This window comes from Myotis brandtii, unplaced genomic scaffold (assembly GCF_000412655.1).
Source record: "Myotis brandtii unplaced genomic scaffold, ASM41265v1 scaffold471, whole genome shotgun sequence".
Classification (NCBI taxonomy): Eukaryota; Metazoa; Chordata; class Mammalia; order Chiroptera; family Vespertilionidae; genus Myotis; species Myotis brandtii.
In genome coordinates, this window is record NW_005367989.1 from 1,949,948 (window position 1) to 1,975,369 (window position 25,422).

The 25,422-nt window shown below is 38.6% G+C and overlaps 2 protein-coding genes and 1 pseudogene across 9 annotated transcripts in view; 1 reads left to right on the top strand and 2 right to left on the bottom strand.

Annotated features, from left to right (window-relative positions):
• The window catches only part of B3GAT2 (beta-1,3-glucuronyltransferase 2), a 186,883-nt gene extending 172,731 nt beyond the window's left edge, over nt 1-14,152 (top strand). Inside the window, exons 5-6 of the mRNA XM_014547341.1 lie at nt 13,202-13,350; nt 13,434-14,152. Coding sequence (XP_014402827.1) covers nt 13,202-13,350; nt 13,434-13,520 — 236 coding nt within the window. The 3' untranslated portion in view covers nt 13,521-14,152. The remainder of the gene's footprint in view (nt 1-13,201; nt 13,351-13,433) is intronic.
• LOC102261105 lies at nt 4,173-5,416 on the bottom strand (annotated as a pseudogene).
• Nucleotides 13,956-25,422, bottom strand: part of SMAP1 (small ArfGAP 1) — an 87,448-nt gene continuing 75,981 nt past the window's right edge. For 6 of the 8 annotated variants that reach the window (XM_014547348.1, XM_014547356.1, XM_014547354.1 and 3 more), the window contains 4 exons: nt 21,876-22,003; nt 17,908-18,079; nt 16,731-17,038; nt 13,956-14,906 (listed from right to left, as the gene is read on the bottom strand). In XM_014547348.1, the coding sequence (XP_014402834.1) occupies nt 14,772-14,906; nt 16,731-17,038; nt 17,908-18,079; nt 21,876-22,003 (743 nt within the window). In that variant the 3' untranslated portion in view covers nt 13,956-14,771. The remainder of the gene's footprint in view (nt 14,907-16,730; nt 17,039-17,907; nt 18,080-21,875; nt 22,004-25,422) is intronic. The other 2 variants (XM_014547351.1, XM_014547355.1) reach the window with 2 other exon arrangements.

Consider the following 25,422-nt stretch of genomic DNA (forward strand, 5'->3'; position numbering starts at 1 on the left):
TTTTTTTTTTTATTCTGGGCCAGCTTTAGCTCTGAGGCTTGGCTCCAGCTCTGAGGCCTCGGCTGCTGAAAGCAGGTATCTGGTTTGTTTGGGTTCTATAATTGAAACAGGTTTCGGCTAGCTGAAAGCAGGTTTCTGGGGTTTTGTTTAGCTTCTATATTTGTAACAGTGTTTCAAACTGCAAGCTCAGAGGCCGGCAGCGGCAGGCGGGGAACGGGGAACGTTGGCTTCCTCCGTCACTGAAGCAAGCAAGCCTCATGTTCGCTTCAAGCTGCCTGGCTGCCGGCCGCCATCTTGGCTGGCAGTTAATTTGCATATCGCCCTGATTAGCCAATGGGAAGGGTAGCAGAGGTATGGCTAATTACCATGTTTCTCTTTTATTAGATAGGATGGTCACCACACTGTACATTACATCTTTAGGACTTACTTATTTTGAAATGGAATTTTGTACCATCTTTACCCATTTTGCCCACCCTCTACCCCCTGCTTCTGTCAACTACCAATCTCTGAGTTTTTTGTTTGTTTGTTTGTTTTAGATTCCACATATGAGTGTGATCATATGGTATTTCTCTTTCTGACTTATCTGACTTAGCATAATACCCTCAAGGTCCATCCATGATGTCACAGAAGGCAGTATTTCCTTTTTTTATGTGGCTGAGTAATATAACATTGTGTGTGCATGGGTGCGTGTATCACATCGTCTTTATCCATTCACCCATCAGTGGACTCTTAGGTTGCTTCCCTATGTTGGCTATTGTAAACAGTGCTGCAGTGAACATGGGGTCCATATATCTCTTTGATTTAGTGTTTTCATTTCCTTTGGATAAATATCCAAAGAGGAATTGCTGGATCACTTGGTATTTCTATTTTTAATTTTTTTAGGAACCTCCATACTGTTTTCCATAGTGGCTATTCCAGTTTACAATCCCAGCCAACAGTGCATAAGCAGACCCTAGTCCAGTGGTCGCCCACTGGTGGTCCATGAGGTCTGAAAGGTGGCTACCGCTGCCCTAGTCAACACTACTTGTTTATTGATATATTGATGATAGCCATTCTGACAGGTGTGAGGTGATATGTCATTGTGGTTTTAATTTGTATTTCTGTCATGATTAGTGACATTGGGGATCTTTTCATCTATGGACCATCTGTATGTCCTCTTTGGAGAAATGTGTGTTTAGGTCCTCTGTACATTTTTAAATCAGAGTGTTTGTGTTCTTTTGTTTTTGGGGTTTTTTTGGTGTGAAGTTGTATGAGTTCCTTATATATTTTGGATATTAACCTCTTATTGGATGTATCAGTGATGAATACTTCCATTTGGTAGGTTGTCTTTTTGTTTTGTTGATGGTTTTCTTGCAAAAACTTTTTAGTTTGATGAGTCTTATTTAGTTTTTCATTTGTTTTCCTTGTCATAGGAGATATATCAGAAAAAAATATTGCTAAGAGCAGTGTCAAAGAGTTTGCTGCCTATGTTTTCTTTTAGGAGTTTTACTGTCCTGGGTCTTCCATTTAAGACTTTAATCCATCTTGAGTTTATTCTTGTATGTGGTGTAAGAAGGTGGTCTAGTTTCAATATTTTTGCATGTATCTGTCCAATTTACCCAATGCCACTTGTTGAAGAGAATGTCTTAACTCCATTGTATATTCTTGCCTCCTTTGTCATAGATTAATTGACCACAAAGTCATGGGTTTATTTCTGAGCTCTTTATTCTGTTCCACTGATTTATGTGTCTGTTTTTATGCTATAACCATGCTGTTTTGATTACTATAGCTTTGTAGTATAGTTTGATATTAGGTAGTATGGTACTCCCAACTTGGTTCTTCTTTCTCAAGGTTGCTGTGGCTATTCAGGGTCTTTAGTAGTTCCATACAAATTTTAGGATTATTTGTTCTAGTGCTCTGGAAATGCCATTTGTATTTTGATAAAGATTGCATTGAATCTATAGACAGCTTTGGGAAGTATGGACATTTTAATAGTGTTAATTCTGCCTATCCATGAGCACAGTATATGTTTCCATTTTTTTGTATCTTCTTTAATTTCTTTAATGTTGTACAGTTTTCTGACTACAGGTCTTTTACCTCTTTGGCTAAATTTATTCATAGGCCCTGGCCAGTGTGGCTCATTGGTTGAGCATTGTCGTGTACAACAAAAGGTCACTGGTTCCATTCCCAGTCAGCCCATGTTGTTGGCTCAATCCCTGGTCAGGGTGGGTGTGGGAGGTAGCTGATCAATGTTTTTCTCTCACATCAATGTTTCTCTCTCTCTTTTCCTCCCTCTCCTTTTGTCTCTCTCTCTTAAAAAAGTCAATAAAAAAACATATTTTTTAAAAATTACTCCTAGGTATTTTATTTTTGATGCAATTATAATTGGGATTGTTTTAGTAATTTCTCTTTCTGATAGTTCATTGTTGGTCTATAAAAATGCAACCAAGCCTTGCCAGTGTCGCTCAGTGGTTAAGCATCGACCAGTGAGCCAGAAGGTTGTGGTTTGATTCCTGGTCAGAGCACATGCCCCTGAGTTGCAGCCTTGATCCCTAGTAGCCCGTGTGCAGCAGGCAGCCAATTTGTGATTCTCTCTCATCATTGATGTTTCTGTCTCTCTCTCCCTCACCCTCTCCCTTCCTCTCTCTGAATCAAAACATATTTCAAAAATAATAAAATAAAAATGCAACCAACTTCTGAATATTAATTTTGTATCCCGCTACTTCAATGAATATATTTACCAGTTGTGATAATTTGGGGTGGAATTTTTATAGGGTTCTTTATGCATAGTATCATATCCTATCACCTGCAAATAATGACAGTTTTACTTTTCTTTCTTAAAAAAAAATTTTAATTGGTTTGAGAGAGAGGAAAAGGGTGGTGGGGGAGAGAGAGAAAGACAGACAGACAGACATCCATCTGCTGTTCCACCTATTCACACATTTATTGGCTGACTTTTGCACGTGCCCCAACCAAGGATTGAACCTGCAACCCTGGTGCATTGGGACCATGCTCCAAACAGCTGACCTACCCAGGCAGGGCTTCTTTTCCAATTTGGATGCCTTTTATTTCTTTTTCTTTCCTGATTGCTCTGGCTAGAACTTTAAGTACAATGTTGAATAGTGGTAGAAGGAGACATCCTTGTCTTGTTCCTTATCTTAAGAAAAATGCTTTTAGTTTCCCCCATTGAGTATGATGTTAGCTGTGGGTTTGTTATATATGGCCTTTATTATGTTCAGCTAGGTTCCCTTTATTCCCACTTTGCTGAGAGTTTTTATCATAATAGGTGCTGGACTTTATCAAATGCCTTTTTTGTATCTATTGACATGATCATATAATTTTATCCTTCATTATATTTATGTGGTGTATCATGTTAATTGATTTGCAGATGTTGAACCAACTTTGCATCCCAGGAATAAATCCCACTGGATTATGATCTTCTTTTTGTTTCAGTATTTTCAGTTTTATGATAAAAAATGCACATGCAACAAAGATTGTGATAAGTCATTTCTTTGCTCTAATTGCATTCAGTACTTGCTGCTGAGCAGCTTTCTTTTACCATCTTAACAAATCCCTTACATTGTTTCATGCAGTACATCTTCGTGCTGCTACTTCCCCCCACCTTTCAGGTTACTTAGTGGGTATGTTTACAAAGCTTGTTACAAAAGCTTCTGTTCTATAGTCCAAGGTGTGAAGTCTGTGCATGGACCTTCAAATTGTTCTGAAGGTGTATCGTTGTCTGCCTGGGGCACCACTCCATGCTCTCTAAAATTTACCAAAAGCCTTTTTGTTATATCATCTTTTTGATGAGGGTCAAGTTTTTGAAAACTCTTTGCTTTGCAATAACATCTTTGGTGGTTCTCTTGACTCCAGAAGAATGTGTGTTATAGCTGTAAACTTCCCATCTTGAATTTGTTCCAGCAGGGAAGAGGTTCACAGCTTTACTCCGTAATTTCAGATCTTCTCTGACCAATTCTCACTGCCATTTCCACCACCGCCAGTTGATTTCTCTGCATTCTTTAGATCGGCGGTTCTCAACCTGTGGGTCGCGACCCCTTTGGCGGTCGAACGACCCTTTCACAGGCGTCGCCTAAGACCATCCTGCATATCAGATATTTACATTACGATTCATAACAGTGGCAACATTACAGTTATGAAGTAGCAACGAAAATAATTTTATGGTTGGGTCACAACATGAGGAACTGTATTTAAAGGGCCAGAAGGTTGAGAATCCCTGCTTTAGATGCTTGTCATGCATGAGCCTCAGCTTCCTCTTTCTCTTTTCTAATTTGCTCATTTATTTCTTCTCTTTCCCCCCCTACTTCTTTGTTGATGATGTGTTTCATTCAAGCACTGTAAACTTGCTAGTTCAAGGCAATCACAGTTAACCCACTATGCCTCATTATCAGAAAAGTGATTTCAGGTCTTGCATGAGTTTCAAAGTTTTTGCCTTTCCATTATAATGTCTTTTCTGGGTATGTTTTTCCTTCTTTGCCAGTAGTGCTTGATGTCTAATTTCTTCCTCTTCTTTCTCTTCAGCTAAACAAGCAACTTCTCATTCAGCTTGTCTTTGATTTTCTTTAGCTTCTTGCTCCTTCTATTTTGCTTCTGCTTTTGCTTTCTTTTCTGCTTCTTTCTTGGCCTTTTCTTCTGTAATTTTTTATTCTTGGATTATAACTATATGCATTGTCAACTACTGTTCATATCCTGTCCATTTCCTCTTTTCCCTTTGTGCTCTTGTTGCTCCGTTCTGCTTTTAAGTCCTCCTCTCATCAGGACACTCTGCTTTTTTTCTTCTTCGTCTAAATAAGAAAATTCTCTCCAAGAATAAAAATTATACCCAAAAGAATAAAATACATCTATATCTTCAAATGATGAATTCATATCACCAAGTTTAGGGAAACTTTTTTTTTTATTTGACCATCTGGAATTTCTTTCAAACACAGGAAAACACTTGGAAGAAATTATCCTTTGCTTCACTGTTAGAAGGAACCAAGTTATCAAAAGTAGGATCTACACTGTTAAACGCTGGTCTTTTCACTGGATCGGATAACATTTCATAAGCTTTAGCAATGCAAGTGAAGTGGTCATTATCTCCTTCTCTCGTTGGTGCACCAGCTGCGTTCCCTTTGTCTGGGTGATGTTTTAAAGCCTTTGCTTTATGAGCTGCTGATCTGTGTCCCTGGAGCTTTGTGTCTTACATGGCCAAGTCCAAGTGCTGCCTGGTGGTCTTGGTGCTGTCAGGCGTTGGATCAAGTGTTTTCAGCGTGGGAAATTCTTCCAACTGCAATTCTTCATCTTCTGATTCTGCTGATAACTCCTTCTTATCCTCCAGTTCCTGAAAAGAGGCAGAAGCATTTCTGTTTCTCTTAACAAAAGCTTCAGGCCATCTTCCCACAGGTTCACATTGGCAGTGTTGAGGCTGTAGTTGGAAATGTTAAGAGCGGCTTCAGTGTATTGCTTGGAATAAATCAGCGGTCAGAGGGTGGGCGATGGCAGGGCCTTGGCCACTGCAGTGCTCAGCAGGAGCAGCATGGTGTCCCCGGGGCCAGCCTGTGTCCTAGGTGGAGGGCACGTAGCATCACCCCCTCCTCGCCCCAAGTTCTTCCTACCTCCTGGTCTGAGCCTCCCGCCTTGGCTCTACAATGGCCTGTAGGGTCTTTTTAATGTATTGCTGACTTTGGTTTGCTAGTATTTGTTGAGGATTTTTGCTTCTATGTTCATCAGGGATTGGCTTATAATTTTTTTTTTTTTTGGTAATGTCTGTGAATTTGATCAGTGATGCTGGCCTTGTAAAATGAGCTTGGGAGTCTTCCCTCCTCTGGAGTTATTTGGAATAGTTTGAGAAGGATTGTTACTGAGCCAACATATATTATTTCTTGTCTTTTTCATAATAGGCATTCTAACAGGTGTGAGGTGATAGCTCATTGTGGTTTTTGATTTGCATTTTCCTGATGATTGGTGGTGTTGAGCACCTTTTAATTTACCTGTTGGCCATTTATATGGGAAAGCAAGGGACTCAAAATAGCCAAAACAATCTTGAAAAATAACAAGGTTGAAAGACTTACACTTTCTGATTCGAAAACTTATTATAAAGCTACAGTAGTAAAGACAGTGTGGTACTGGCATAAACATGTGAATCAATGGAAATAAATTGAAAGTCCAGAAATAAACTTACATTTATGGTCAGTTGATTTTTGCCACAGGTGCCAAAACCATTCAATAGAAAAGAATAGTCTTTTCAGAAAATGTACTCAGAGTTATAAATATATTCAAAGCCATTTAATCATATCCTTAAAAGGCCAATTTGATTCTTAGGATATATTCCCAGAAGTGGGATTGCTGGGGAAAATGACAGCTCCATTTTTCATTTTTTTGAGGAAACTCCTTATTGTTTTCCATAGTGGCTGCACCAGTCTGCATTCTTTTTTATATTATTAGTATATATTTTTATTGGTTTCAGAGAGGAAAGGGGAGGGAGAGAGAGAGATGGAAACATCAATGATGAGAGAGAATCATTGATCGGCTGCCTCCTTCACGCCCCCTACTGGGGATGGAGCCCGCAACCTGGGCATGTGCCCTTGACCAGAATCAAACTTGGGACCCTTCAGTCCGCAGGCTGATGCTCTATCCACTGAGCCAAACCAGCTAGGGCACCAGTCTGCATTCTTAGCAGCAGTGTACTAGGGTTCCCTTTTCTCCACAGCCTCCCCAGCATTTATTGTTTGTTGACTTATTAACGTTAGCCATTCTGGCAGATATGAGGTGACACATCTCTGATAATTAGTGACCTTGAGCATTTTTCATATGTCTCTTGGGCATCTGTATGTCCTCTTTGGAGAAATTCTAGTCAGGCCTTTTGCCCATTTTTTAAATAGGATTGTTTATCTTTCTGGTGTTGAGTTGTATAACTTCTTTATATATTTTGGAGATTAACCTCTTATCTGATGAATCATTGGCAAATAAATATGTTCTCCCATCCTGTGGGTTACCTTTTTGCTTTGCTGATGGTTTCTTTAGCTGTGCAGGAGCTTTTTGATCTGATGTAGTCCCATTTGTTTATTTTCCCTTTCCCTCGGAGACATATGGGCAAAAATATTGCTCCAAGAGATGTCTGAGATTTTACTGCCTACGTTTTCTTCTAGGTATCTTATTTTTGTTGTTGTTGTTGCAATGGTAAATGGGATTGCTTTTTTTAGTTTCTCTTTCTGAGAGTTCATTATTGGGATATAAAAATGCCATTGATTTCTGGATGTTGATTTTGTATCCTACTACTTGCCAAATTTATTAAATCTAATATTTTAAGGTGGGTTCTTTAGGGTGTTCTATATACAATATCTTATCATCTGCAAATAATGACAGTTTTACTTCCTCCTTTCCAATTTGGATGCCTTTTATTTATTCTTTTCTGATTGTTGTGGCTATGACTTCCAACACTGTGTTGAATAAGAGTGGTAAAAGTGGGCATCCCTGTCTTGTTCCTGATCTTAAGGGAAACAATTTTTGCCTATTGAGTATTACGTTGGCTATAGGTTTTTCATGTATGGCATTTATCATGTTGAGGTATGATTCCTCTGTTCCCACTTTGTTGAGAGTTTTCATCTTTATGGGTGCTGGATTTTGTCGAATGCTTTTCCTGCATCTATTGATATGATCATGTGTTTTTACCCTTCATTTTGTTTATATGATGTATCACATTTATTGATTTGCAAATATTGTACCAACCTTGCATCCCTGGAATAAATCCCACTTGTTTCTGATGTATGATCTTTTTAATATATTGCTGGGTCCAATTTCCTAATATTTTGTTGAGGACTTTAGCATCTATGTTCATCAGGGAAATTGGCCTATAATTTTCTTTTTGTGTAGTGTAGGGTTTGGAATTAGGATAATGCTGGCCTCCTAAAATTAGCTTGGGAGTCTTCCTTGTGAATTTTTTGGGATAGTTTGAGGAGGATTGTGTGTGATTTTCAACTATAAGTTTATTTAATGGGTGAAAGGCTATTGGTACTATTTCTTCATGAGAGCTTTGATAGCTTATGTCTTTCAAGGAAGTTGTCCATTTTTATATTTTGAAATTTACTGCCATAAAGTTGCTCATAATACTTTGTTATCATTTGAATGTTTTATAGAGTGTGTACTGCTACTCCTCTCTCATTCTGGTATTGGTAATTTGTGTGTTCTCTCTTTTTTCCCTAAGTATGGGTAGATATTATCAATTTTATTGACCTTTTCCCCCTAAGGGCATGGTTTAGATTTCACTGATCTCTATTGTTTTACATTTCTACTTCAGTGATTTTGGCTCTTTAATTAATCATACCTTTTTTTACTATTCACTTTGGGTTTCATTTACTCTTCCTAGTGTATAAAGGTAGGAACTTAAGACATTGAGTTAAGACCTTTCTTTTTATCTAATAAAAGTGTTTAGTACTTTTAAAAAATACTCATTTTCCATGTAAGTACTGCTGTAGATGCCGCCCATAGGTTTTGGTGCCTTTTTCTGTTTTCATTCCCTTTTGATTCTTCCTTTGAGCCATATCTTTAGAATTATGTTGTTTAGTTTCCAAATATTAGATTTTCCAGATGTCTTTCTATTATTGATTTCTATTTTAATTCCATGTGGTCAGAGAAATAGTTTGTACAATTTGTATTCTTTTTAATTTATTGAGACTTGATTCATGGCCCTGCCATAAGCTTATCTCAAGTACCATGTATACTTGAAAAGATTGTGTATTCTGCTGCCCTTGGGCGGCTTGCTCTGTAAATGTCAAGTTGGTTGTTAGTGTTGTCTGTCTTATAGTAAATCCTTATGGATTTTTTTTAAATTGTAAAATTTTCAGTTATTTCTTCAAATATACGTTTCTAGCCCCTTCTCCCACCTTTCATTCCTTTACTGTTTCTGTACTCACATACGTGTGTTTGTGTTTCCTTTTAGTAGTTTCTGTCATTGTCTTCTAATGTGTTATCATGTGTTAATCCTAGCCAGTAGGTTTTTCATCTCAAGACATTGTATTTTTCATCACAATGAGATCGCTTTGGGTCTTTTTATTTTATATTTTTAAATATATTTTTATTGATTTCAGAGAGGAAAGGAAAGAGAGAGATAGAAACATCAATGATGAGAGAGAATCATTGATTGGCTGCCTCCTGCATACCCCCTACTGGGGGTTGAACCCACAAACTGGGCATGTGCCCTGACTGGGAATCAAACAGTGACCTCCTGGTTCATAGGTCAATGCTCAATCACTGAGCCACTGTGGCCAGCACTTTAGGACTTTTGTCTTCCATATCTCTACTTGGCATGTTCAATCTTTCCCCTACCTTTCTGAATATATGAAGAATATTTATTATGTTTTAATGCCCTTGTTCTATAATTCTGCCACCAGTGTCATTTCTGTGTTTGTTTCTGTTGACTGATTTTTCTTTTAATTACAGGATTACAGTTTCTTGCCTCTTTGTACACATGGGAATTTTTGTATCAGGCATTTTGAATGTTTTGTTGCTAGGTACTATAAAGATACATGTTTATTTGTGTTATGTATTATGTATACCGTACATTTACACACACATCCAGATTAGGAGTGAAGCGCATCTTAACCGCCTCCCCTTTATGTGTATTTTACATTTTTCTGGGATACAACTAAGTTATTCAGAAGCATTGTGATCCTTTCTGGGCTTGCTCTTAAAGGTTTGATAGGCAGGACCAGCGCAACCTTTAGGTTAGGGCTAATGTGACCCCACAGTGAACACAACAATCTTCCAGCTCCTCTTCCAGGTGCCCCAACTACCATTCCACTCTGGCTGTTGGGAATGTGACCTAACCCAGCCCTGAGTGAGCTGCAAGAACCAGCCCACCTGCTTCTCTCCAGGCTCTTTCCTGGGCCGCAGGGAGTTACAAGAGCATTTTCTGATCTCCAGTTGGACGTGAGTGGAGCCCTCTGCAGGCCATCGGCTCTCTCTCGTGCTCTGTACTGTGGATTCTCCCGGCTCGGCCTCCTGGGATTCTCTGCTGTCTCCTCAGCTTTAGGGCCTGCAGAGCTGTGAGCTCCCTCCCCATGGTGGAGCCTGTGGGCTACTCCCTTCAGACAAGAAGCTGAGGCAAATGTAGGACTTGTGTTTTTCTTTTCTTTTTTTCTTTTTCAGAGACCTTTGTCCTGCACGCCCCTTTTCCAATGTCTAGAAATCATTTTTTCAAACATTTTCTCTAGATTTAGGTAAGACAGTAGGGAAAACCCAGCCCTTGTTGCTCCATCTTGTCCCCAAGTGGAAATTACTTGTTGGACTTTGAATGTCTTCCAAATGTTTCCATTTATTAATCAATAAGCACCTACTAAAACAGGCCCTGTCCCTCTGACTGAGAGGAGATATATCCCCCATGCCACTGCAAGTCAGGAAATGCAGCCTTCACAGCATAACCAGGTTTCATTTGTACTTTATTTTTTATACAACGGACCAGGACAGAGGATCCTACGCCCATGATTTTTGTAAGGCTCATAGTATCTCAATAGCCGCTGCAAACATCTTTAAAGCTAAATTAATTTCATTAAAAATAGTGAAGGGGAAATGTAATATTTGAGGCATATATAGTTTGAAATGAAGACAAATCAAGATATCCGTCTTGGGTTGAAAGCAATGGTTTAGGAGCTAAAAGTCCTGCTTCCAGAGGGAGAGCTCTCTCCCAGGCTTCACAGCAGGTCACATGATTCCCCAAAAGGCAACCAGGGCTTGGCCTAGTTAACATTGTCCCTGTGTGCTGTGCTCCCTGTGACCTGCCTCCTTTGAAGGGCTCTCTGAGCTGGAGCCTGGCAGAGAAAGTGGGGGTGGGAGTGAAAAGCATCTGAACTGCCCCACCCCTCAGCGTGATAGAAAATAGACAACCACTTGGCTCCTATGGTCAGCTGCCCACTCAGACCTGTGCAGGGTGCCAGCCTTGCAGGCCCATCCCCTTGTCCAGGGAATCTAGGAAAGGGCCTTGGAGCAACAGTGATCAGCCCCACTGCTGGCTGGCTGCTCTGCTTCAAGCTGCAGACTTGCCATGGGACTCTGCTTTAAAAGCTAAAGGATATCCCTGCGCCAAGGAGAGCAAGAAAATAATCCGAATCTGAATCCCCGAGTGGTCACGATGCCATGAGTGTGCTGAGGTCTCAGTGGGGAATGAAGGAAATCAAGTTTGGACCCTGTATTTTTATGAGAATGAGGAAATACAACCAACACCATGAAAACCACGTGAGAAACAGACCAGCCGCTTCAGTGGGAGGGAGAAGGAAACAAAGCTGAAGCGTATTTACTAGCTCACAAAAAAAGCCAGGAACCTTTTAATACTAAAATCGGAGCTGACCTACTAGAAAAGTCACACTCTGTGTATGAATTTGAACCTTGGCTTTTGGTTGAGGCCTATGGCTATTCTGTCTGAGGAGGCTTCAGACTTGTTAGCAAAGTGGCGGGAAACGCAGGTGGCCTGGCTGGCTACCTAGACTTTCACAAGCCCTTTCCCTGTCTGCAGAGGCAGGTGGCTAATCCCACCTGCCCCTCACGACATTGACAGTGGTATTATTTATATAGTGTAGTGTCTTTTGGAGGGAGCTTTGCAGTTAGTGTTTTTCCATTCACAAATTTTGCGTCAGACACCGAGTTGAGAAGGTACCGCACCTCGCTTGCAGATGAGAAACAGGCAAGTTTCAGAATCAAGAAAGGTGAAGGGACTTGACCAGTGTCCCAGGTGCAGGGACCCAGGCAAAACCAAAAGGCTCCAAATTTCAGATTCTGTGGTCTTTCTGCTAGAACGTGCTGCCTCTCCCAGGGTTGGTGAAATGTGCTCGGACCAGTCCTCAGGCTCATGCTTTATGATCCTTTGTCCTGTCTCACTTGGCACACGCTGTACCAAGGTGTTTGTATGTAGCTCAGTGGGAAGTTTTCCCATAAAGACAGCAGCGTCTAGAACATGGGACTGGCCCACCTTGCATCTGGAGAGGTTATGAGAATGCTGGTTGTGGTTTTCCTCAGTTCCCCCATTACTGGCTCGTATCATGTGGTCCTTACTTTGCAAACTATACTTTTGCAAAAATAAGCATAAATCAATTCCATTAATGTAGAGAAGGGCAAAAGTTGCTAAGCAATGTTCCTAGGGATTGGTCCTCATAGCTTTAACACGGGGAGGTCCTCATAGCCTAACTTTAGTGTCAGCTTAGACATTAACAGCAGCGGGCTGGGCTTCAGGCTTTCAGTTACAAAGGTCTTAACATTTGTTTGCTCAGATAGCTTATAGAGTGTTTAATGGGAAAGCAAGGGACACTCTGTTAAACTACAGATTAAATAGTAATTATCTTTCCTATGACCAAACCATTGAAGGAAATTGACAATAATTTCCTTAAAAAAAAGAAAAGAAAAATATCACCCAGCCTGCATGGCTCAGTGGTTAAGTGTCAACCTATGAACCAGGTCAGTTTCATCCCAGGTCAGGGCACATGCCCGGGTTGCGGGCTCAATCCCCAGTGTGGGCATGCAGGAGGCAGCTGATCAATTATTCTCTTATTGATGTTTCTCTTTCCCTCTCCTTCCTCTGAAATAAATAAAACTACGTATTTTTTAAGTGAAATATAAAAAACCAAATTTATTAAATGGCTTAATATATCCTACACTGATTTCCAACCCACCCACATTTTTCAGATTGAACCAAATCAGAAATCAACCAACCAATTATTATTCATGTTCTAGCAAACTAACTTTCCCTTTATCCCTGTCTTCTAAACTCAAAGAAAACCAGCACTGGTTTTGATAAGTGCACACAGAGATGTTAAAGGAGGCAGAACTGGGCGGGCTCTCACATAATTACCTCAAGCTCAATTAGGCTGAATGTGAGTGCTTTTCCGCTACATTTAGGTCTTAGTTGTCCCCAGAGTGTCAAATGTTGGGTGTGATGACTTCTGTGAAATAGCAGCTTGTAGAATCTACCCTTTATTATCAAGACTAGACTTTTTACAGATCCCCACCCCACCGGTGTACACCTCTGTGAAGGCACCGAGCCCGTTATATTGTAATGACTGCTTTTCTTCTTGAGACTGTAATACAGGTAATGCTCCTTTTCAACTTTGTGAAGTAGGACCTGGCACATAGTAGCATATAAAATTGCTCTTCATGTGACCAAAGTTTTATATAGAAAAAGAAAAGTATACCAATATTTTAAAGTCTCTCTTTTTGTGTTTTTTAAAAACTTCTCACAAAGGATTTGCTGTAAGCCTTCAAGTCATCTTGTCCAATCCAAAAGCTGTATTTAAGCGCCGTGGATCCCAGCCAGGGATGCAAGAATCTGACTTTCTAAAACAGATAACAACTGTTGAAGAACTGGAACCGAAAGCAAATAACTGCACCAAGGTATTCATGTCTCATGTGCTGCTTGATGTGGCTGCATGCTGGCACTGAGGCTGGCTACCCCAGAGATTTCCCTCCCTCCCTAGGTCCTTGTGTGGCACACTCGCACTGAGAAGGTCAATCTAGCCAACGAGCCCAAGTACCACCTGGACACAGTGAAGATCGAGGTGTAACTGGGAGCAGCAGTGGGTGTGGAAGAGGACGTTTGGAGGTTAGGCTACAGAGCATTCAGGTATTGTTCATTTTACTTCAGTACAACAGCCTTTATTGACATCTGATGGACATCTGTTTAAACAGAGCTTGTCAGTTAACATAAGCTAATCAGCTGGTATAAAATGTGTTTCTGTCTTCATTTGTTCTGCATGTTTTCTCTACAACTAAACTGGAAGATCTTTGTACAGTATAACTAATGACACTGCAGGTACCATTTTTAGTATCTTATATACTTTTCTTTTTTCCCCCCCATTTGGCCTTATAACTGGTAGAACTGAACAGGTTTTAGAAACAGATGACAAGTATTTTGTCCCCAATTCCTGACTTAACAACATTAATTTATGTAAGGTTGGTGGCAGTATATACTGTAGGAAATGAAACCCACAAAAAAAGTCTATGGATTCATCTATTTAATATAGGGATAGAACATTTTGTCAATACTAGGCACCATAAAATGTAAACACAATTACTGTCATAAACCTGGATATACCTTCAAGGACTGAAAGTGGCTTTGTTTAGTTACCCTGTTTGCATATAGTGCAGAGAAAGGTCGTCATATTAGCACTATGTACATAAGAGGAGATCCAAATTACAAGAGGCAGATAAAATTCAAATTCTTTAAATATTTGTTAAACTAAGTTTTATAGTAACATCCAGGTTTATCTTCCTTTCACTAACCACGTTCCCTGTTAAGCACATCATAACAATAGCACAGTGAAGGAAATGATGAAATAAAAATTTTGATACACTAGAAAACAGTGCTCAGTGATACATTTACATTCTATTTATGATTAACCATTTGATCATACAGTACCTTCCTACAAGATTACTGGCTAATTTGGGGGTGGGGTTTATACTGTTAGAGGTATTACTAACATGATAACTATTTTCCTTATATGCAAACATTAGAGCTATAATTTTATTGAGTAAAACTGATTATGCAAGTTGACTTTGCAGCTTCTCAAATAATGTGATTTATGAAGTTATGAGAACTATGAGCAAAGCTGCCCTGGACATGAAATAGTTTCTCAACCTGCTTTTCATCACATCAAATTTAATCAGTACAAACCAACACAGTCAATCAGATAATTCTTAATGTGAACAAATGGGGAAAAAGAAAAAATATATATGTACATGAATAAACAGGGGAACTAGATGCATTGCAGCAAGGAATGTAGGTGGTAGCTCTGGATGAAACTCGTGTGCAGTCCTCACTTCCACAGTTGTGTGCTGAGAGTCTGACCCGATGAGCTTCCAGACCATCCTGCTGTCGTGCTGGGGGGCTGGGCAAAACCCAGCGCAGGGCTCGCACTGCCCATACTCATGCCAGCCATCTGCTGGTTCACCTGTGAGATAACACTGGGCTCAGTTTAAGAAGCTCACCTATTTCTTTAACCACAGTTAGACATTTTTAAATAGTTACCCGATTTTATTGGAAGCTGCCTCAAAGAGATACTGAAGCTTAATAGCAATTAAAATAAGTATTTTTTTGTCCATGTAAAAATCAGTCAAAGCCAACCATCATCACATGTTTATTTCTCTGCAGAAAGCAACTACAGCTTTCTTCCCATTTTAGCACTGTACTATATTCATTTTCTAGACTCAATTTCTTGCCCCAAAAGATTAACCACAACTGAAAAAAAGTGCCAAAGCAATCTTTCAATTTGTATCTAGGTATAATGAGTCCACTGTTCTTTCAACTCAAGTATTGCTAAAAACTAAGGAAATTTTAGAAGGTAAAATACTCCAAAATTAGAAATTGAGTATTGTAGCTTTTATTAACATCTTAAATGGTTCTATATACTTTGTGAGTATTAAAGAAAAGGTCAAACATCTAAAATTTTCATTATTTGATAAGGTATAAGATTTAATGTGTTTTCTTCCACTGGAGTCATGTATGTATATAAGCATCTTAACCCTTTCCTTGTGGTTCTTACCTCTAAGATGACAGGTTAAGGAAAGACAAGAGGATTAAGTACAGAGTGGAGTTAAAACCTATGCTCAGGGTTGGATTGTATTGTTTGCAGTTTTTCAAAGACACTAATGTGAATTACATCACTCTAATGAGGCATAAGTGTCTATAGCGGAGGATCACTTCTGATACTTACTCAAGGTTGTTTTAACCACCTTGTCATTGGCCAATGGCTCTCATGCAGGGAGTGCTGGAGAACAGCCTTCATCAGGCCTTGAAGTAAGGGTCAACTCCTTCCTGGTTCATCCAGCACCTTAACCTGAGCTTACTTCAGCATTCTGGCATGCACAAGCTGTTACTGCCACTTGGTACTTACCATTTTTTAGATCCCCAGAGATTAGAGACCAGTGTAATATAGATATTCTTTTAAATAGTAAAAATAACTTGGAGCATTCATAGGATATATAGTGATTTTGCTAATGTTGGTTAGAAATCGCTATTGACTATTCCTTGCTCTCAAGGTGAAACACCTGACCAGAACAGGAGCCAAAATGCTAGAAGCAGGTGGGATCTTATCAAAGAGGAGTGTAAAGGGAAGAAAAGTCAGGACAGAGAACCTAATATAGAGAAACTCATTTGAAGAAGGTAGTGTATTGGTAATGTGTCCTATCTTGGCACTAAACTAACTTAAGTAGAAACAGGATTTTATAATATGAAGGGATGTCTGAAACAAATATGGACTTGTCCATATCTTATGGGAATTCTTGAACTAGTGGGTACTCTTTCTAAATATAAACCTAATTACAGGGTAAGTAAAAAGGAAATACAATGTTGTATTTTTGAACAAAAAGATTTTTCATAAATCATGGACAGTAGCCTAGATTTTTTTCCCTAATTTATGAAAGCTACACCCCATCCCAAATTAGTAAAGACAGGTTGGTCCAAAGTAGACTATCAAACACCCCACCAGGGAGCTGGGTTAAAGCGTGTTACTAATTTCAAAGGTGATAGGGAGTTTCTTAGGATGCCAAGATAATTTCTAGCTCTTATAACTAGATTACAGTTATATTGGAAATGAAAAAATACTTCACATTTCTTTATAGAATATCAAGTAGGGACAAAGACAGATCATTTGTCTATCTGATATAACTTCATTATCCCTCCTGTTTCTACCAGATTAGATTTAAATACAAATAAAACAATTTAGAAAATCTGATTTCTTCAATTCTGGATAAAGTGGAGAATAAATGACCCTTACCTGGGACAGGTTCCACGGGGGCTGTTGAGCTTGAGGCAGGCCAAACTTACTTGGGGGTGCACCCATCTGTCCAACCATTCCTCCTTGGGGGGCAATCACATTCTGAGGCAGTGGCATCACACCAGTTTGTGCATTTCCCATAAACCCATTGGGGATGGGCATGCCCACCATCATGCTTGCACTCTGTCCCATCACATTGCCCATAAGGCCAGGAGCTGCAGGCACAGGTACACCCATTGATGGAAAACCTTGAAATGCAGTCGGTGCTTGTGAGGTAAATGGTATATTTGTGGGTCCCATAAATACACCTGCATCATAAGAACCATGAAAAGAAAATGAAGAGAACAGGGCTACTGTATACAGCTGCACTCAATTCTATAATCACAGAAAAACAATTACCATTTTTCTGAACTACCCATAGCAAAATTTTAAATTTGGTCTGGCTGCTCCTACTGCTCAGACCATTTCATAGCCTACACTCTCAGAGCTGGTTATTTCCAGAAGCAGACAAATCAGTTATGAACCTGAGCAATTTTAATTAGAATAAATACATGGATAGAAAAATATCCATTGTGAAGACCAACCTGCATAGCATGAGATGACGTGCTGTTTCTGCTAACCTAAACCACTGGTCTCCCACTACCAAATACACAGGTGCAAGTTCACTGTGCCTGGCTTTAAGGGAAGCAGGTGGGATCTCATTATTTTAAAAGAGGTAGTCTGACAGATTAAAACTGTGTAAACAACAAATCTTACCTTGCTAGTATTTATTATAATTATTTTTTAAATCTCAAACCTTTTTTTGAATTCATGTAATAATTCAGACTGCTTATTGTTTACTTGCAGAGAAAATACCATGCTGTACAGTTATAAACTTCATGCAAATCAAATTTAAATAATTATTCAAAGATAATCTATGTCCTAAAAGCTTGTGAAACAATAAGTGATATGTGAACAGCTTGTTAATCTAAATGAATAAAGTTCTGTGACTCCTGTACCTGCTTTTTAATTCTAATGCTTTATTCATTTCAGTTTTGTAGTTGTGTAAATTGCAACAACAAAAGCACTCATTACATAGAAAAATGGGGAAGAAACATAATTGATATATTATAACCACAAAGGCTCACTTCCAGTAATGCCACTGCAGTCCCTGAAAGCAGACTTCAAAAAGAATTACCAGGAGCGCTCTGTGGCTGCACGGTCCCTGCGCCATACAGGGACAAGATGGAGTCTTTGGAGAGTTGTTTCTTTGTCACCTCTTCTGACTTGGTCGTTTGTTCCGTGAATAGATCCAGATCCCCAGATGTTACTGTAGACACAGTGGCGGCTGCTGGTACAGAGGACGTCCCCTGAGACAAACACCAAAACACACTATCGAATTGTGCATACTAAAACATGACTCATCCATTACTTAAAATCCACGTGAAGTTATGAAATTAGAAATTCAACAACTTGTAGAAGGTAAAATGGTGCATTAAAGAGGATCATTCACAATCCCACACAAAAACATTTAGGATAAAGGTATGAGCCGAAACCGGTTTGGCTCAGTGGATAGAGCGTCGGCCTGCGGACTGAAGGGTCCCAGGTTCGATTCCGGTCAAGGGCATGTGCCTGGGTTGTGGGCACATCCCCAGTGGGAGATGTGCAGGAGGCAGCTGGTCGATGTTTCTCGCTCTCTATCTCTCTCCCTTCCTCTCTGTAAAAAATCAATAAAATATATTTAAAAAAAAAAAGGATAAAGGTATGATATTTACTATTTTGAATGTATTAATGTAGAAAAGGTAGATTGAAATTCTTTGAGCGAGCGTCCGGCTCGTTTGATTGTGGCTTTAAAAAACATGTTTATTGATCTCAGAGACGAAGGGGGAGGGAGAGAGAGAAACATTCACGATGAGAGAGAATCATGGGCCCTAGCCAGTGTGGCTCAGTGGATAGAGCATCGGCCTGAGGACTGAAGGGTCCCGGGTTCGATTCTGGTCAAGGGCACTTGCCCGGGTCATGGGCTTGATCCCCAGTGTGGGGGGGGGTGTGTGTGTGCAGGAGGTGGCCGATCCACGATTCTCTCCCATCAGGGATGTTTCTATCTCTCCCTCTCCCTTCCTCTCTTTCTAAAAATCAATAAAAATGTATTTTTTAAAATAAAAAACTCTTACTAGTACATAATAAATTTTGTTTACCTGCCAGACTGATGCTGAGTTTTTGCATCCCGTCCTGACCACAATGGGGTCAACAGGTAGGGGATGTGGCTGCTGTCTGAGCATCACCATTCCCGGGAGGTGCTCAGGCATCTCCCTTAGCAACTACTTCAAGGAACTGGTATCCCTTGGATTAAAGAACATTTCTACAACTACAGACTGTAAGAGAGTCCTGCAAAGGCTGCTTTTGTCCGGGGGTGGGGGGCGGAGGCTCTTCAAAAGCTGCATTGTGATATTCTTATAAACCTAATCTAGATCAGTTTTAACCACAACCTTAGAATGCTTCTAATCTATCCAAAAATGAAGGACAGCAATACTTGAACCACCCCCACTCCCAACCATATCTTGTATTCCACTTTTGGACAAGGGGCAAATGAACACAAATGCAAATAAATGTAGACTTCATACAAAACAAAAATTTTCACTTAATCTCTATCTTGCACACAGGTGGAACCTTGGTTCTCGAATTTGTTCCAGAAGAACTGTACAAGAAGTGATTTGTTTGAAAATGGAATCATTTTTTCCCATTAGAAATAATGTAAATTGAATTAATCCATTTTAGAAACTCAAATGATTCTCCATTTTAACCTTTCTTGTATACAGTGCTTGCCAGCAAAAGCTATGCACACACACTCCTCATCATGGCGATACTTAAGCGTTAAATGGTCTGCATTGTTCCCCCTTGCTGCTCTGATACTAAGCAGAACACATGAAGTACACCAAAGCCTCAGATATGGAGTCTAATTCTCCAAGCAGGTGCAGAGCAATTCATACTCCAATGGTATCTAAAGAAGTCTATGAGATAAAACAACCTCACTAGAATGTTAGACCAAAAGAAACTGCTTTCCCCATAAAGTTCTTTTCTAAAAATAAACATTAATGATAAAGATCCATTTAAACTATTCCTAAGGAATCTATTTTCTCAATTCTAGTGGTAATTATACAGTGCTATCATAATATGTGTAATAAAAATACATGTAATTAGTCTTCTCAATAAGACATAACCTCTATCTTATTAAAACGTTCCATCCAAACAATTCCTATTGGTCCAGTTTTTCTAGAGAAAATGAAATATTTTACCTCAAAAATTATGCTGTAATGAACCAAACTACTTGCTTATTTGTAAAGTGTAAGTTTAGCATAGAATCTTAGTTGTATGCTTAAGAGTAATCAATATTCCTGAAAGTTCATATATTTCACCTTAAAGAAAGACAAATACTGCATGACTGCATTTATCACTTATATGTGTAAAAAAATTTAAAAAAATCAAACTCATAGAAACAGAACAGAATGGTGGTTGCAGAGGCTGGGTATGGAGGAAATACGGGGAGCCTGAGCCTGGTAAAAGGGTACAAACTTTCAGCTATAAGATGAATAAGGTCTGAGGATCTAATGCATAACAACATGGTGACTACAGTTGATTAATCTATACTAGAGGCACGATGCATGAAATTCGTGCAAGAGTAGGCCTTCCTTCCCCTGGTTGCCAGACTGGCTTCCCTCTGGCACCCAGGACCCAGGCTTCCCTTGCAGCCCTGTCTTCATCTGGTCTAATTAGCATATTACCCTTTTATTATTATAGATTGTATAATGGAAATTTGCTAAGAGAGTAGAACTTGTGTCCTTCCCCATCTCCCCAAAAAAGTAAAAATGTGTTAATTAACTTGATGGTGGGAATCCTTTCACAATGTATACATAATATCAAGTTGCCAGAAGCTAATTCCAGCATGTCAGCAAGGGCTGAATCATCTAGAGTGGCAAGGGCATTTCCCCAAACCTGAAAAGGGATGATTGCTTGCTGCCAGACAGCTCATGGCATCTTAATCTGCATGTTATTACCTTCTGTTGGCCGAACATCTGAACAGCCGAAGGCAATTCGCCAATCTGACAATGGATTCTGTACCTAACCCTGGCCTTTGATGTGTATATCTAACTCGCTTAGGACAAATTGTGTTAATAAAAAGCAAGGGGTCCTGAGACAAGGAGAACTTAGTTCCTTTAGCTAAGTCTTCTCTGACTACCTATAATGCCTTTCAAAATTATGCTTCGTCTCTGGACTCTTATTTCATTTACGCACAGCCCTTCTCCAGATTTCTGAACCCTAGATGCCGGAACAAGAACCACCGGCATTATCAAGTCATTATGTTATGCATTTAAAATATTACAATTTTGTCAGTTATAGTATTTAATGTATTAAATACTATACCTGAAATAGTATTTAAGGTATTAAACAATTTATAATTTTAATAAAGGCAAAAAAAGAAATTCCATGTAATGTTCAGAAGGCAATTCAAAATTTACCATTAACGCTGAAGAAAAAGTCCTGATCATTAATATTATGTTCTCAATTGTTTTTTTAAACATCACCAAAATAAAAAAGGGAAGGTAGGTTTTAAGGCTAACTTAAAACAATTTATCTTCATGAAAAAGAATATGAATACTGAATTTGCTAGAATTTCTTATTCTGTTTTCCTGCAATCAGAAGTAAATAGTATCTTGGGGATAGCTCAATAGAGCATAAGAAAAGAAGTACTGGCTGCCAGTCAATAGTTATACACCCCCAGTTTAAAAACCTCAGAGGTAAGTGGCCTTGATGATCTCAGACAAGGCTGAAATAGTAGTCTGAGTTTTCCTACTTGTTCATTCTAAACACTGTTGTTTACCTACAGCAAAAGTTAGCAAACTTTAGGTAGTGAATATTTAGGCTTTGTGGGTCATGTAGTGTTGGAACTATTCAACTTGCTTTTTAGTAGGAAAGCAGCTACAGACAATATGCAAATGACTGGGAGTGGCTGTGTTCTAATAAAACTATGTGCAAACAAGCTGCAGGCTTAGTTTGCCAACCCCTGGACTAAAGAACAGGAGGCTTTCAAATCAGCAATGGAAATTCTGAAACTTTTCAGAAAGGAAATTAGTAGTGATTGTGTAAAACCATACTCTTACAACATACCTGAGCTGGGGGCATGACAGTTGCAGGTAAAGGATTAGAAATCATTGGTCCAAAGATGTCCAGATCATCATTCAGGGCTGGCACTGTGGTTGTGTTCCCATTGGTCACTGGTGCCTCAGCAGGACCATCTAAAAAGAGCATAGATTCTTGTCTTAAAGTAGAATCTCTTAGTACTTAAAACATGGCATTATTTTAAAAATATATGGTTAAAAAAAAGAACAGTTCAAAAAGTTAACAACATATATCTTCCCCTTCTACTCCAGGTTCTATCCCAGTGATGGCGAACCTATGACACGCGTGTCAGAGGTGACACGCGAACTCATTTTTTTTGGTTGATTTTTCTTTGTTAAATGGCATTTAAATATATAACATAAATATCAAAAATATAAGTCTTTGTTTTACTATGGTTGCAAATATCAAAAAATTTCTATATGTGACACGGCACCAGAGTTAAGTTAGGGTTTTTCAAAATGCTGACACGCCGAGCTCAAAAGGTTCGCTGTTCTATCCCCTTACTCAAAGAAACCATTTTCAATTTTATTCTTCCAGATAATTTTATCCACCATATTCTATATCCAAATAGAACACATACATACATATACATACATGTATATGCATATATATATACACACACACACACCGAGGTGTATATATAAAGTTTTTAATAAATGGTGTCATATATTCACATTATTCTGTATCCTGATGCTCCCGTATGTACCAGGTACTGTTCTGGGTACTCCACATATATTAACTCATTTAATCCCCATAACCTAATGAGACAGACACTACTTTTGAGTTGATTAGCTAAGCTGGGATCTGATACCATGTTCTTACAAACAATGCCTCTTCATAAATGGGTGTGTTTTGGATATCACTTCATAGCATGTACTAGTATTTCTACCATAGAAATAAATTTTGATGATTTTAAATGTCTGAAATGTTGCATTTTAAAGTTACTATAAGGGAAAAAACTGGATAAAAAGAAAGAAAACATACACTGGTTCCATAGGAAGTATCCATAAAACTTGAAATAAACCATTTCTTGGCAGTACCAAGCCACTGAGCTATAATGGGAAAGGAACTCTGATAGGGGGCAAACATTCTATTATCAGTTCCTACTTACCCTATCATTCATAAAACCTTTTAAAATATCTCCTTTTACATTAGTACAAAATTTACACAGTGTAAGGGTTGGAAATTGGAGTGGAGTGAGAAGGAGTTTCAGAGCATGGTATTCCAGGACATGGAACATCTCACATGGTTCTGTTTTTTGTGGCCACAACCAAGTAACAGTTCTGAGCATCATGACTCCAATCTCTGGGACTTATATCCTAATCAGGCTTCTATTTTAACAATTTACAATTTCACGTGGCCTCTCTTTGATGTAACATATGTTGTTAATGAATGTTCTACCATGTACTCAGTATTTCTACTACAACCCACAGAAACTCATAGGTTTCTTCTCTTTTTTTGAAGTATAACTATAGAAATTGATATTATTCATTTCCCTGTTTGGAGCTTTAGGAAATCACAGATTAATTTCAGTGAATAAATTGTCACAATAAGATATTTTTTTACTACCTAATTTATAAAAGAGTATGTAAAACCCACAAAAGTTAGTTTGGAAGAAATCAACTGCAAACATTTTTCAGTCACTTCCAGTGATATCACATTATCAGAGCCATATACCTGGGACTATGGACAAGTTAAAGATGAAGCAATAAAGCAATGCACAGATTATTACTAATTTATAAGATACAGAATTTTAAGCTAAGACACAACTATGACATAAAAGCATTCAAATGACTCATACATGAAAGTAATTTTCATTTCTAACCATTTCAAAAGGCAACATTCATTCTGAAATTAGACCTCTTTAAAGATCTATTTTATATTTTCTATCCATTCCACATTCCATTTACACGATGTATATAGCACATTATGTACTATATAGTACATCATGTAAATATGAACCAGAAATGAAACAGCATAAAAGAAAAAGGTATTCTAGATTAAAAACACAACTAAAGGAACATCTTTGTGATATTACAACAGCTCAGTAAATAAACTCAGTCCAATGCCTTGTAAGCCAGTGGTGCTTTAACCCATAAACTGTAGTGTGCAAGGTAGGGGAACATCCACATCAGAGACATGTTTAATTCAATAACAAAATATGACTATCTTATATATCTGCAATTTCAACTCACAAACAGAAGCACATGTCCTCCCCAAAACAAACTACAAACCAAGAAAAAAGTTTAAAACAGGAAATAATTATTTCCAATTTTACGGTTAAATTTCTTTGCTTTTTGAAGGAATACTAGTAAACACTAAAAATTAGGGTAAATTTTGGGGGAAAATCCTTAAACATAAGAAAATACTATTATAGTGGAACCCCGGTTCTCGAACTTCATTCATTCCAGAAGGCTGTTTGAGAAGCAATTTGTTTGAAAACAATCATTTTTTCTCATTAAAAATAATGTAAATTGAATTAATCCGTTCGAGACTCCCAAATGACTCTGTTTTAACCTTACTTATATATAGTACATGTCCAATGTACTGTTTAATTTATAAACACTTCTTAAATTTATCAAACCATCCCCTAGTATCCTTAAATGAATTTTTTTTTTTAATGTATACTTTTAATGATTTTAGAGAGGAAGGGAGAGGGAGAAACAAATGATGAGAGAGAGTCACTGATCGGCTGCCTCCTGCACACCCCACACTGGAGATCGAGCCCACAACCAGTGCATATGCCCTGATGGGGAATCAAACCTTAACCTCCTGGGATTCATAGGTCGACACTCAACCACTGAGCCACAAGGGCGGGCCTTAAACAAAATTTTAATATATCGCGGCTTCTGAAATGCTATCACTGGTTAACTGCTTTTCATTTATCCAATCAACAACAGTTTTTTCTACCTATTCAATTGCCTGTGATTATTTTGTGAACACTTTCATACCTTAAGCAACATTAGCACTCTTAGTAGTCTCTTTATGTTTTAAAATTGTGCTAATCATTTAATTTCGCCAGCAACAAAAGCAATCTCTACTTGGTTGTCTCAGAGACTTTTTGTCATGCTAAGGTATCAGCCTGAAAGGGTTGTCAGGTAGAAAACTGAACAACTTGGTCAAGAACCGATTGTTTGAAATGGGAGACATTCGAGAAATGAAGTTTGACTCTATTACCTTTTTTCCTTTGGTGAATTAAGTACTATCAACTGATTTTTACCACAGGCCATGTCAATCTAGTCAAAACAGCAGTGAGCAAAGGATGCACTATGTGAGAACCAGGGGGTTAACCTATTAATACAGCAAATGGCCTGTTTTTATTACTTTTATACTGTACATCTTTCAGAAACTTTTAAGTCTGTTCTAAGTAGTGCATTATACTTCATTAAGAATATTAACTTAGTTATACTTTCAAACCTACCTGGTAGTACCATATCTAATCTGTAAAACAACATGGAGCATTTCATTTAGTTTTTGAAGTCTAATTTTACCCTTCACACCTTAGGACACATGTAACTAGTAAAATTAACAGCCA